This window comes from Sus scrofa, chromosome X (assembly GCF_000003025.6).
Source record: "Sus scrofa isolate TJ Tabasco breed Duroc chromosome X, Sscrofa11.1, whole genome shotgun sequence".
In the NCBI taxonomy this organism is placed as follows: Eukaryota; Metazoa; Chordata; class Mammalia; order Artiodactyla; family Suidae; genus Sus; species Sus scrofa.
This window is the reverse complement of record NC_010461.5, coordinates 60203587-60217766: the sequence shown is the minus strand read 5'-3', so window position 1 is coordinate 60217766 and position 14180 is coordinate 60203587. Positions and strand designations below refer to the sequence as shown.

General features: G+C 35.4%; 1 protein-coding gene and 1 pseudogene across 3 annotated transcripts in view; one reads left to right on the top strand and one right to left on the bottom strand.

The window, feature by feature from the left end:
• The window catches only part of ABCB7 (ATP binding cassette subfamily B member 7), a 126540-nt gene that overhangs the window by 95332 nt on the left and 17028 nt on the right, over nucleotides 1-14180 (top strand). For all 3 annotated transcript variants that reach the window (XM_001928719.5, XM_021080711.1, XM_021080712.1), the window contains 8 exons: nucleotides 6422-6554; nucleotides 7971-8239; nucleotides 8770-8858; nucleotides 8951-9038; nucleotides 9901-10075; nucleotides 12545-12702; nucleotides 13252-13415; nucleotides 13572-13701. In XM_001928719.5, coding sequence (XP_001928754.2) covers nucleotides 6422-6554; nucleotides 7971-8239; nucleotides 8770-8858; nucleotides 8951-9038; nucleotides 9901-10075; nucleotides 12545-12702; nucleotides 13252-13415; nucleotides 13572-13701 — 1206 coding nt within the window. The remainder of the gene's footprint in view (nucleotides 1-6421; nucleotides 6555-7970; nucleotides 8240-8769; nucleotides 8859-8950; nucleotides 9039-9900; nucleotides 10076-12544; nucleotides 12703-13251; nucleotides 13416-13571; nucleotides 13702-14180) is intronic.
• Nucleotides 5215-6042, bottom strand: LOC110257850 (annotated as a pseudogene).

Below are 14180 nucleotides of genomic sequence, written 5' to 3'. Positions count from 1 at the left end.
GTACTTAGAATCAATATTTTATCACTTCAAGTAGAATGTAAAAATCTTACTAACCTTTAAGCCCCTTTACCTTCCCCCTTTATGTTTACAAGTTATCTTATGTATTATATCTACATATATTGAAAACCCCATTGGTCAATGATTTACTTTTGCTTTTAACCATCAAACATATTTTAAAGAATTTAAGAGAAGAATATGCTATTAGAAGTTCCTGTCGTGTCTCAGTGGAAAAGAATCTGACTACTAACCATGAGGACACAGGTTTGATCCCTGGCCTTGCTCAGCAGGTTAAGGATCCGGCATTGCTGTGAGCTATGGTGTAGGTCACAGATGCAACTTGGATCTGTTGTTGCTGTGGCTGTGGTATAGGCCAGCAACTACAGCTCCAGTTTGACGCTTAGCCAGGGAAACTCCATATGCCGTGGGTGTAGCCCTAAAAAGGCACACACAAAAAATAATATGCTATTATATTTGTATAGATACTTATCATTTCTGTTGCTTTTGCTTCATGCCTAATGTTCCATGATTAATTCTGTTTCTCTTTCCCATGCATATGAAGAATTTCCTTTAGCAATTTTTTTGGTTTTCTTTAATCTGAGAGTGTCTTGATATTCCCTTCATTTCTAAAGGCCAATTTTGCTGGTTATAGGATTTTAGGTTAACAATTCTTTTCTTTCATCTTTTGAAAAATGTTGTGCCACTTCCTGCTGACCTCCCTGGAAATTTGCTGTGTTCAAATTGTTTTTCCCTTATACTTAATGTATTGTTTGTGTCTAGCTCTTTTAAGGTTTTTTCTTTGTCTTTAGTTTTCAGAAATTCAATTATGATTTTTCTAGGTTTATCCCTATCTGGGATTGCTTAGCTTCTTGAATTCTTGGGTTTATCTTTGCCAAATTATAGGATTTTTTATTTGTTGAGTATTTTTCCAGTCTCACGCTTTTTCTCCTATTGTTCTGAGACTCTGAAGAGGAAGGATATATCTTTCATTATGGTCCCATAAGTTCTTGAGTCTTGTTTACTTTTTTTTTTTTTTTACTCAATGAATTTATTACATTTATAGTTGTACAATGATCATCACAAGCCAATTTTATAGGATTTCCATCCCACCTCACATCCCCAGCACATCCCCCTACCCCCTGAACTGTCTCCTTTGGAAACCATAAGTTTTTCAAAGTCTGTGAGTCAGTATCTCTTTTGCAAAGAAGTTCACTCTGTCCTTTTTTGTTTACTTTTTTTTTAAGTCTGTTTTCTCTCTGTTGTTCATATTCAGTAATTTCTGTTGTTCTATCTTCAAGTTTATGGATTCTTTCCCTGGTTCTCTCCATTCAGTTTAGGTTTTTTTTTTTTTTTAACTTAGATATTTTTCAGTTTCAGATTTTTCACTTGCGTCTTTTATGTTCTTTATTTATTTACTGAGACATTCTATTTTTTGTTGATTTAAGCTTGATCATAAATATTCCTTGAAGCACTTTTATAATGGCTGCTCAGAAATTCATGTCATATAGTTCTGACATTTGTGTTTGTTTATTGTATTTTCTTATTCAAGATGATATCTTAGTAATTCTTGGAATGATGAGCAATCTTTTATTGAAACATGAGCATTTGGGTATTATGTTATGAAACTCTGGATCTTATTAAATCTTTAGTTTAGCAGTCCTCCTGTGGCACTGCTTCACTGGGGATGAGGTGTTGCAGGTGGGGATGAAAGTCCAGCTTCTTACCTTTGCCTCCATTGATTCCTAGGGAAGGGGACTCCTCATGACTTCTAGGTACTATAGGAGTTCAGGCTCCTCAGTTGGATGAAAGACAAGCTATGGATTGGGAGAAAATATTTGCAAATCACATACCAACAAAGGCCTATATCTAGAATATAAAATTCAACAGCAAAAAAGCAATCTAAATATAAAATGTACAAAAGATACAGATATTTCACCAGAGAGATATATGGATGGCAAATAAGTACATTAAAAGACAAGCACAACATCATTGCTCTTAGGGAAACACAAATTACAACCACATGAGATATCAATATATACCTATTAAAATAGTTTCAAAATAGAAAAATTACTGATGATACTAAATGTTGGTGAGGATGCAGAGGAACCCGATCACTTGTATTTAACTGGTGGGAATATAAAGTGGTATAGCTACTATGAAAGAGTATGACAGTTTCTTAAAAGTTCAGAGTAGGTTTACCTCATGACTTAGCAATTACACTCTTGGTCATTTACCCCAGAGAAATGAAAACTTAAGACCACCTGTGTGGAAATATTCATAACATCTTTATAATAGTCCCAAAGTAGAAACAGCCAAATTTTCCTTCAGGGATGAGTGGTTGAATAAATTCTGGTATATCCATGGAATAGTACTCAACAATAAAAAGAGACGAGTTTTTGATACATGCATCATCGTCAGCAAACCTCAAGGGCATTATGCTGGCTGAAAAAAAAAAAGCCAATTTAAAAAGTTTACATACTCTATGATTCCTTGTATATAATATTCTCTAATTGACTAAACTATATAGATAAAAAAACAGATTAGTGGTTGCTAGGGGATGGGGTTAGGGTGAGACAAGGTGGGATGGGAAGGAATATAAAGAGGTAGTACAAAGGAGTTCTTTTGTGGTGATGGAATATTTATGTATCTTGATTGTGGTGATCTGAACATCGGATAAAATTGCATAGAATCGTACAGATGACACATACAAACCATATACACATGAATACATGTTTAAAAATGATGTAAACAATGCATTCTGTAGCCCGTTTTAACAGTGATATGCCAATGTACATTTTTGGTTTTAATATTGAATTACAGCTATATAAGGTATCATCATAAGGAGATGCTGGGTGAAGGGTTATGAGTCTCTTTGTACTACTTTTGCAACTTTCTGTCAGCTTATAATTATTTCAAAATAAAAAGTTTTTTTTAAATTTATCTGAGATGGTTTAAGTCTAGTTCTGCTGAAATCAGAATATTAGTGAAACCAATATTTACTATCCCCCATCCCCAAAATATCACAAGGTCAATGGAACCTATGTGTGTATGCTAATATAAATATCTATATTTCCTTTTCTTTTAAAAATTACTTTATGGGAAAACTGACAGTAATCAACAGTTACTGCTATGTTCTTAGCACTATGCTAACTGCCTTTTTCCTGCCAGTAAAAACACATTTACATTCTTTACGTACTTATAGGGATGTCCCTTAATTTGACCAAGCCCAAACACATTTAGAAAAAAATTAAATTGCACAATTTTTTTGGTGATACATTAGTTTCAGTCCCAAATCACTCATGCAAAGAGTTGTGAGAATTGCATGCTAGCTCTATCACTTTTTCTCCCATTCAAGAAGTGTATTGGAATGCAAGTAAGGGTATTTGGCCTTATTCTATGAAAAACCTGGAATCTGTTCAAGTTTATTTAATTACTTGTGTCATACTTTTCAACTGTGGCTGGTTTAAATACTTCATTTGATAGCATCCATTTAGGGTGCAAAAGTAATAGAATAAACAGTTCCTGCCTTAAAAGCTGCTGCTGTGGCTATGGTATACTGGGAGTTTTTCTAAATTTTAATTCCAGCTCTGCTGCTTACCAGACAAGTCATCAAACCTCATAGAACCTGAGTTTTCTTAATTATAGCGGTAATGTCCATTTCATAGAATTGTGAAATTTCATACCTTTGTGAAAGGTACCCAGCACCATATCTGACTCATAGCTCTTGTTCACAAATATTTGTTTTGCTACAAAAAGTTTCCAACTGAGTTATCCATACACATGCACCTGGAGACAAAGAGAATGTTAAATATACAGTAAAAATTATAAAAACTGAGATTTAGACTATAAAAAAAAGGAATTGGAAAATAGAAAGTGTCAAAAGGGGTGCAGGTTTCAGAGAAGGCATCATGATGGGAATGAGATTCAAAGTGGTTTTGAAGAATAGAGAAATGGAGAGGTCAGTCAAGCAGGGAGACCATTTCAAGTAGAGGCAAAAGCCTGAGAATATATGCTTACATAGGAATTGGAATTGAGAAATTAGGACTACTTGAAATTTGGAATGTTATGAATCTTAAAAGTTTTAAGCAATTTCTTCCATAGAACATTCTTAAAAGTATTCCAACATCTGTTATGTATCTTAATGATATTGAATATTAAACTAGTACCTGCTTGGTTGCTAAGACACTTGTATATCTTAATTTGAAATCTTGATTAGTGAGATTTACATAGCTCCTGTTAGTTGTAGCTAAACCAAGGTCTGTTGACAATAATTTTTTTATGTTTAACAAAGATGAATGGCATAATAATGGAACATTAACAAGAACTGGGATTTCAGGATTTTGTTGTTGTTGTTAAGCCTTATAGAATTGTTTTCACATATTATTAATATATGTGAATTTAATTTATTCAAAGAAAACTTTGGCAGTCTTATCAGCTTCCTATTCCTAAATGATTATTTGTGTTTTTGATACTATGCAGAAAATGTGAAATGTGAGTGGTTGATTTGTCTTGAGTATGTGAAAGCATTATACTCCTAACATATTTTTTGGTGTATTCTCATGGTTGGTTTTTGAAAGCTTAAGTTTGGTGTTCATTGTTTTGTTTGTGTGTTTTTTACATATATTTTGTTTTAATGAAGCTGGTATAGACAATGTCCATTTAAAACCCATACCCTGGCCAGAAAGTACAAATAAAATAAAAAAGAGCGCTGTTCTGTTGTGTACATTTCTACATAAATAACTTTAACTGGTAATGAAAATTATCACTTTTCTGGAATCTTCTGAGAAGGTTTTTCTTTCATCTTAAAATGCTTTCTATTCAGTGAATCCGTCTTTGGAGTTAGTCATTATTCTCACCATCTCTATTATCTTGACTCTAGTTGATAATCCTCTTTTCATCCAGACCCTCAGATTTTAAAAGTAGCTTCAAGTTAAGGCAAGGTCACTTTTCCACAGTTCAATTCTCTGAAAAACTTCCATCTCCCACTGAAAGCCATAGTCCAGGAGTGAAGCAATCACATGCTAGAACTTCAGGGTCAGTTGCAAAGTCATTACGAACACTCAGATCAGTTGTTCTTATATATCACAAGCCTGCAAATGCACAGTACTGGAAAAGGTGACCTTTCTGTGTACATTGCACACATGTAATTTTTAAAGAGGAGAGGACAATGTGAAGGGAGCTAAGATTTGATCACCAAAAATCAGCATAGTGAACACAAACAATAATGAATAGTGAAATTAGAATTTAAATTACCAGATGTTTTAAAGGGATGGGGTACCAGTTTTCAATTGTTTTCAGCGCCATAGTACAAAAGAACTATTTTTAAAAAATAAAAAAGAATATCTACACCATTGATCAACCCCCTGTTTGTTGCTGATAAACTTCAATGACATCTTCTTCCTCCATTCCCAGTTCTTTTGAAGTGTGATTATCAGCAGTTCTCTGACCTTTAAAGAGAAAACTGAATTCATTGGAACTCCCTGTCTTTGACAGTATGATTCTTTGAATTTCTTGAGATGTGTCGTCATTTTCACAATCTCCTTGTTTTCTTGTCCAGTCACTTTGAGTTTAATGTAGTCTCTTTCCTTCTTACCCCAAGTCCTCACTTGAAAGTTTCGCATCCTGGTGAGACATGGTGATGGCTTCACTCGGGGTCTCCGCACAGCAGCAGCCTTGGGTAGGCAGAATTTTGCTCCAGGGTTTACAAATCCATCTCTTTTCCCCACAGCACAACACCACAGCTGGAGGAATTTCCACTATGCCTCTGGTTTTGTTTTATATGGTATTGGGACAAAGGAATTTTTTTCTGGCACACATAGATCTGTTGGTGTTTTTTCCCCCCCAAAAATGATGAATCAGCCGCAGATACTTGGCAATTTATCTGTTTTTGAGATCATTTTTGCTTTTAATCCATTATGAACATATTTACATATAAATATAATTTCAGTGTTACTATTATTTTGGTGAACAAGTCATTTTACATATATTTATTGAATAACTGCTGTATACAAAGCATTGTCAACGTGAGTGGGACAAAAAGAAGAATATAATACAGACCTTCAATGATCTAGGAGGAAAGAAAAATATATAAGGCAGTTTGCTGTAAATGCCATGAGCTCTGTAGGATTTTAGATAATGACAAAAGTATTTTTAAGTGGTTGATCAGGGGTGATTTCAAGGAGGAAGGGCATTTGACTAATGTACATAGCTTGTGAATGAATATTAACATGGCAGGCAGTGTGAAATACAAATCCTGAAATGACAGCTCTCCCACTGCCAAAGATTTTGTAAGCTGGGGATATCATTCCAGTACTAGAAAATGGTTACTATATAAATATTCCCGTAAGTACTAATTTAAGGTAATTATTTATACTTATATAAATAACTTGCATATGATGGGTAACTGCTGCTTTTATGTTTTTAGGCCATGAATATTGTGGTTCCCTTCATGTTTAAATACGCTGTAGACAGCCTCAACCAGATGTCGGGAAACATGCTGAACCTGAGTGATGCACCAAATACAGTTGCAACCATGGCAACGGCAGTTCTGATTGGCTGTATGTGTGATTCTTTAATCTGTCTACAGGTGTTGACTTTCTTCAAGAGGTTTTCATCATATTTGAGTGTATGACCTTTTCACCACAGATACAACTGAGTATTTTAGATGTTTGATTTATATGAGTTTTTTGATAGGTAGTTTTAAAAAATTCTTTCTATGATATACTTTCCAAAAGTTCCTTAATAACAGTCTCATTTTCTGAGTTCTAGAAAACAGTAACATGAAATAAGACAGTAAATTCATAAGCGCTTTATTTTTTTATTTTTTATTTTTTTTTGCTTTTTAGGGCCACACCTGAGGCATATGGAGGTTCCCAGGCTAGGGTTCCAATAGGAGCTACAGCTGCCGGCCTGTGCCACAGCCATAGCAACTTGGGATCCAAGCTGCATCTGCGACCTACACCACAGTTCACGGCAATGCCGGATCCTTAACCCACTGAGTGAGACCAGGTATCAAACCCGCATCCTCGTGGATCCTAGTCGGGTTTGTTAACCACTGAGCCACGATGGGAACTCCATAATAACCACTTTAAGAGTTAGGTTTCTTATAAGGTATCTTTTAAGTAAGACTAGTTATTTCCTTGCTGTTGTTGTTAGCTGTTAAATAGGAAATAATAGGCTAAATAATGATAAATATGTATTAATGTTTTATTAAATCATATTCAGTATCCATGGCACAAGTCTACAGTTTGTAAAGAATATGATGCTTTGTGTCCCCATTCAGTAGAAAGGATACTTTATGAGACCTAGACCTGAGTTGAGACATGTTTTAATCAAAGCACTTGGGTTTTTTTGGATCTCAATTTTATATGTATATATTTTGCTTTTTAGGGCCACACCCATGGCATATGGAGGTTCCCAGGCTAGGGGTCCAATCGGAGCTGTAGCCACCGGCCTACGCCACAGCCACAGCCACAGCAACACCAGATCCGAGCCACTTCTGTGACCTACACCACAGCTCACAGCAATGCTAGATCCTTAACCCACTGAGCAAGGCCAGAGATCGAACCCACAACCTCAGGGTTCATAGTCGGATTCGTTAACCACTGCGCCACAACGGGAACTCCAATTGTATCATTTGTTATTTGGGGGAATTGAATTAAATCACAAAACCTCAACAGACACTGTACACTTATTTTTCACAATAAGGCCTTATGGGCTGATACTTATTAAAGTATTTATTTGAAAAAAATCTTTCAACATCTGGAACCTATGGGGGAAAATAATAACAAGAGGTTGTCATAGTGGTAGAAAGATTGGTACACATTAGGCCAGATGCTTTCTAGGTTTCTTTTATTGCACTTATTCTATGATATATTCATTCATTGTACAAACATTTTCTGGGCCCTTGCCATTTTTACACTCCAGTGATCCTAATGTTTTTACACCCCATTTTTTCTTGAATTTATTATTAGATGGTGTGTCAAGAGCCGGAGCTGCCTTTTTTAATGAAGTTCGAAATGCAGTATTTGGCAAGGTAGCCCAAAATTCAATCCGAAGGATAGCCAAAAATGTCTTTCTCCATCTTCACAACCTGGATCTGGCTTTCCACCTGAGCAGACAAACAGGAGCTTTATCAAAGGCTATTGACAGAGGGACAAGGGGTATCAGTTTTGTCCTGAGTGCCTTAGTATTTAATCTTCTTCCCATCATGTTTGAGGTGACTCTTGTCAGTGGTGTTTTGGTAAGTAAAACATTTTTCATGACAAGCTATTTATCTTACATGCTTGTTAGTAGCTTTTGTACTCTTGCATGCTTATGGTTTGAAAGCTGAATTCTGTGGTGCCAGAAGGGTTATGCAATTTATTTAATTTTTTTTTTTTTTTGCCATAAGCTTCCAGGGACTGTGTCCCAAGTCTTTGTCATGTCATTATTGTAAAGAGCTGTTTAGTTCTACACATAGATCAGTCATTTAACTAGTGCTGGCAACTTTTTTGTTAGCAGACATTACGGTATATGACTTTGGAGTGGTATGCTCAGATTATTTAGGTTTCTTTCTATTCATCATTCATAACATTTTAGGCAAGTCCATTTTTATGATTAAAATATGTATATAACCTAAAGTAGATTCTCTAAAGTTTGTTTTCTCAATTTTTCATTTATACAATATACCAACATATTTTTAATTAAAATCTTTGAGATTTGATATTATATATTATAAACTACTTGGCAAAAATAATGACTGTTTCTCATTTCTTCTTTTGGCTTCTCCAGTATTATAGATGTGGTGCCCAGTTCGCATTGGTGACCCTTGGGACACTTGGTGCATACACAACATTTACAGTTGCTGTCACACGGTGGAGGTAAGATAGTCCCTAGAGGTCAGTCAAGGTTCAGAAATCAGTTATGCTTTCATAGCAAATATTCTATGCCTGTGCAAAACTTTGTCTTACAGAACTAGATTTAGAATAGAAATGAACAAAGCAGATAATGATGCGGGTAATGCTGCCATAGACTCGCTGCTGAACTATGAAACTGTGAAGGTAATATGTTTAATTTTACTTTCCTCTTCCTTTCACACTGCACTAAGATTTGTTCTGCTATTTAATAGGTGCTGTAAGTTAGAGCTTCAGATTAGAATAGACTCTTTAGATATGATGAAATAATAGTACTTTATTTCTTCTCTTTTTTTAGAAATTGTCCTTTCTTTCCACCTCTTTTTTTATATAGCACCATCAGAATTTTACCTTCTGGATTAATTTCAAGTGGTGTCAGTATGGTTAGCATCTTATTCAGAATGTACACCAAGTTCTTGACTCTCTCTCCCTCATATTGCCTAGTATAGTGCATTTTACTCATTCTTTCATTTATTTGTTCACTTTTCCATTTAACAAATATTACTGAATGCCTCTTTGTGTGCAAAGCACTATGTATGCTAAGTCCTGTAATGGACTTGCCTAAAATATTATGAATGGTGAATGGAAAGAAAAGAAAAAGATTTTTATTTAATCCTTGCCTTCCCAGAATTTGCTAAGCATTGGAAGAGTTAGAATATACAAGTGACTACATAAGAAGGCATAAGGTGGCAGGGGCAATGTGAATGGTCTTGGAGGATCAAGGAAAAGCTTTGTGAAGGAAGTACTGTTACAGCTTTTTCAGATCTGGGTTTAAATTACCTAGGCATTCAGTAAATGTTTGTGGGATGAATTTTATGAACTTTTCAAATACAGTCCATTGTGGAAAACTCAGGAGTACCATAGTTCAATGTATTGAAAGTCAGCTTTCAATTGAATATACAAGTATAAAATTGTTTTCATACATGAAGTCTGATGAAAAGGATACTAATCACTTAGAATAAATTCCAATTATACTTATATGTAGTTACTATTCTTATATATTTTGTAGTATTTTAATAATGAGAATTATGAAGCACAAAGATATGATGGATTTTTGAAGACATATGAGACTGCTTCATTGAAAAGTACCTCTACTCTGGCTATGCTGAACTTTGGTCAAAGTGCTATTTTCAGTGTTGGTTTAACAGCCATAATGGTGCTTGCCAGTCAGGGAATTGTGGCAGGTATGGATCTGTTATTTTCACGTTTGTAGATGTTTTACTTAACATTTATAAATAAAGATTAATTAAGGGAATGTGTATATTAGTCTTTTTTTTGCGTTCTAGATCTACAGGTGCAGCATATAGAAGTTCCCAGGCTAGGGGTTGGATTGGAACTACAGCTGCCAGCCATAGCCACAGCCACAGCCCCAGACACAGCAACACCAGATCCTGTGTATTTGCAACCTATCCACAGATAGGTGTATCTGCTCCAATTTTTTAAATATATACTTTAAAAAAATTCTATATTATATTATAAGGACCTTGCTAGTGTCTTAGGAAGAAAGGAGAAACTTTCAGACCTCCATTTCTGTCCTCGCTTGAGCCATTATTTTTTTCTTATGTATCTGTATATCAGTGGGCTTTTCTCATTACACTTAGATTATATCTAATACCCTATATTCCTTTTTCTTTTTTTCTTTTTTATTGAAGTATAGTTGATTTGCAGTGTTGTGCCAGTTTTTGCTGTACAGTAGAGTTACTCAGTCATACATATATATATTTTTAGTACTATTTTCCATCATGGTGTATTCCAAGAGAATGGGTATAGTTCCCTGTGCTATACAGTAGGGCCTCATTGTTTATCCATTCTAAATGTAATAGTTTGCACCGACTAACCCCAAACTCACAATCCATCCCTCTCTCTCCTCCCTCCCCCATGGTAACCACAAGTTTCTTCTCTCTGTCTGTGAGTGTGTCTCTGTTTTGTAGATAAACTCGTTTGTGGCATATTTTAGATTACACATATAAGTTATATCACATGGTATTTATCTTTCTGTTTCTGACTTATGTCACTTAATATGAGAGTCTCTAGTTGCAGCATGTTGCTGCAAATGATATTATTTCATTCTTTTTATGGCTGAGCAATATTCCATTGTATATATGTACCAAATCTTCTTAATCCATTCATACATTGTTTAGGTTGTTTCCATGTCTTGGCTGTTGTGAATAGTGCTGCTATGAATATATGGGTGCACATATATTTTTGAATTATAGTTTTATCTGGATATATGCCCAAGAGTGGGATTGCTAGATCACATTGTAGTTCTATTTTTAGTTTTTGAGGAAACTCCATATTGTTTTACATAGTGGTTGTACCAGTTTACATTCCCACCAACAGTGTAGGATGGTGGGTTCCCTTTTTTGCACACCCTCTCCAGCATTTGTTAACTGTAGAATTACTAATGATGGCCATTCTGACAGGTGTGAGGTGGTACCTCATTGTAGTTTTGATTTGTATTTCTCTAATAATTAGTGATGTTGAGCATCTTTTCATGAGCCTACTGGCCATCTGTATGACTTCTTTGCAGAAATGTCTATTTAAGTCTTCTGCCCATTTTTTGATTTGGTTGGTTTTGTTGTTGATGTTGAGTTGTATGAGTTGTTTGTATAATTTGGAAATTAATCCCTTGTTAGTGGCATTGTTTGCAACTATTTTCTCCCATGCTGTAGATTGTTGCTTCACTTTTTTAATAGTTTCCTTTGCCATGCAGAAGCTTGTAAATTTGATTAGGTCCCGTTGTTTTATTTTTACTTCTATTGCCTTGGGAGACTGACCTAAGTATATGGTTGTAGTCAGAATGTTTTGCCTATGTACTCTTCTGGGAATTTTATGGTGTCTTGTCTTACGTTTAAATCTTAAGCCATTTTGAATTTATTTTTGTGCATGGTGTGAGGGTGTGTTCTAGTTTCATTGATTCACATGCAGCTGTCCAGTTTTCCAGCACCACTTGCTGAAGAAACTGTCCTTTTCCTGTTTTATATTCTTGCCTCCTTTGTCAAACATTAATTTGACCATGGGTGTCTGGGTTTATTTCTGGGCTCTCTATTCTGTTCCATTAATCCATATGTCTGTTTTTGTATCAATACCACACTGTTTTGATTACTGTAGCTTTGTAATATTGTCTGAAGTCTAGGAGAGTTATACCTCCTGCCTTGTTTTTTTCCTCAGGATTGCTTTGGCAATTCTGGGTCTTTTATGGTTCCATATAAATTTTTGAATTGTTTGTTCTAGTTCTGTGAAAAATGTCATGGGTAATTTAAAAGGTATTGCATTGAATCTGTAGATTGCTTTGGGTAGCATGGCCATTTTAATAATATTAATTCTTCCCATTCAAGAGCATGGGATATCTTTCCATTCTTTGTATCCTCTTTAATTTCTTTGATTAATGTTTTATAGTTTTCAGTGTATAAGTCTTTCACCTCTTTGGTCAGGTTTATTCTTAGGTATTTTATTTGTTTGTTTGTTTATTGGTGTGATTTCCTATATTCCTAAATCATGGTTTAAAATGTTTTGAAATTCGAGTAACCCCAAGAGTTGCTGACTATTGACATTTTGAACTGTACTCCACAGTACTAAACTATAAATTTCTCTATCTTAAACTTAAAAAGTTCAAAACATCTAAAGTATCCTTTTTTTCCCTTATACCCAAGGTACCCTTACTGTTGGAGATTTAGTAATGGTGAATGGACTACTTTTTCAGCTTTCATTACCCCTTAACTTTCTGGGAACTGTTTACAGAGAAACTAGACAAGCACTTATAGATATGAACACCTTGTTTACTCTACTCAAGGTAGACACCCGAATTAAAGTAAGTAATCTCTTTAGTACCTTCTTAAAAAGCATATGAGCATCATCTCATTAATAGGATTATTCTGGAGAAATATTACATCACCACATTAGGAAACATTTCTTTTTTGAAGGTATTGGGACTATCATGTATATTAAAAGGTTGTTAGGGCTTTTGCTTCTGTTTAGAAACCTTACAGTATTAGTGAAGACTATTTTACCTAAAGCTAAATTTTGTTAATTTCAGTTATTTCTACTTGCGCTTTGTTTACTTTTGCTAATAATGACATAAAATGTGATTGCCTCCCCCCACATTCTCAACCTCCTTTCTCTCCTGCCTACCATACCTCTTACTCCCCTAAAACAAACTGATTAAAAATCAAAGCATTCAGGATTTTGCCCTTAGCAGGGAGGAGTGAAGAAACAAAGCATGCTTAGAAGTGGTCTAACTCCCCTTGAAAACCTCCTTCTTCCCCATAATTTTACTTTTTCTTTCTGTGAATTAGAATTACCTGCATGGCTGTACTATAGGTGGTGTATAAATTGCCTTTTTTTTCCTCTTCCTTGCTAGGACAAAGCGATGGCATCTCCCCTTCACATCACACCACAGACAGCTACGGTGGCCTTCGAAAATGTACATTTTGAATACATTGAAGGGCAGAAAGTCCTTAATGGAATATCTTTTGAAGTCCCTGCAGGAAAGAAAGTGGCCATTGTAGGAGGTAGTGGGTCAGGGTGGGTAATTTAGTTGTTTATAAGATTCTATATCAAAGATTGATGATTCCCAATGTAATATTTTTCTTTATTATAAGGAAATTATTTCTGTAGTTTAAAATATTGGTTCTCCATTGCCAGTAGGAGATAATAATCTTTCCTTGTCTCCAATTTTAGGAAAAGCACAATAGTGAGGCTGTTGTTTCGCTTCTATGAACCTCAAAAGGGTAACATTTACCTTGCTGGTCAAAATATACAAGATGTGAGCCTGGAAAGCCTTCGGAGGGCAGTGGGAGTAGTACCTCAGGTATTTTAAAAGAGAAAAATATCTATTTGGGGGAAGATTTATTGGGTTGGTGGATCTTTTACTGGAATAATTTGAATCCAAGGTGTCAATATATGCTAATTAAGTTAGAAGTATTAGGCCTTGCATGCCATATTCTATTACCAAAAAGACAAAAAAATGTGGAGTTCCCGTCATGGCGCAGTGGTTAACGAATCCGACTAGGAACCATGAGGTTGCGGGTTTGATCCCTGCCCTTGCTCAGTGGGTTAAGGATCCGGCGTTGCCGTGAGCTGTGGTGTAGGTTGCAGACGCAGCTCAGATCCCATGTTGCTGTGGCTCTTGGCGTAGGCCGGTGGCTACAGCTCCGATTTGACCCCTAGCCTGGGATCCTCCATATGCCATGGGAGCAGCCCAAGAAATGGAAAAAAGACAAAAAAATGTGTAAGTTTAAAATCCTCATGATGGAAAGATTTTTTAAGCCTTAGAAAGATAGCTTAATG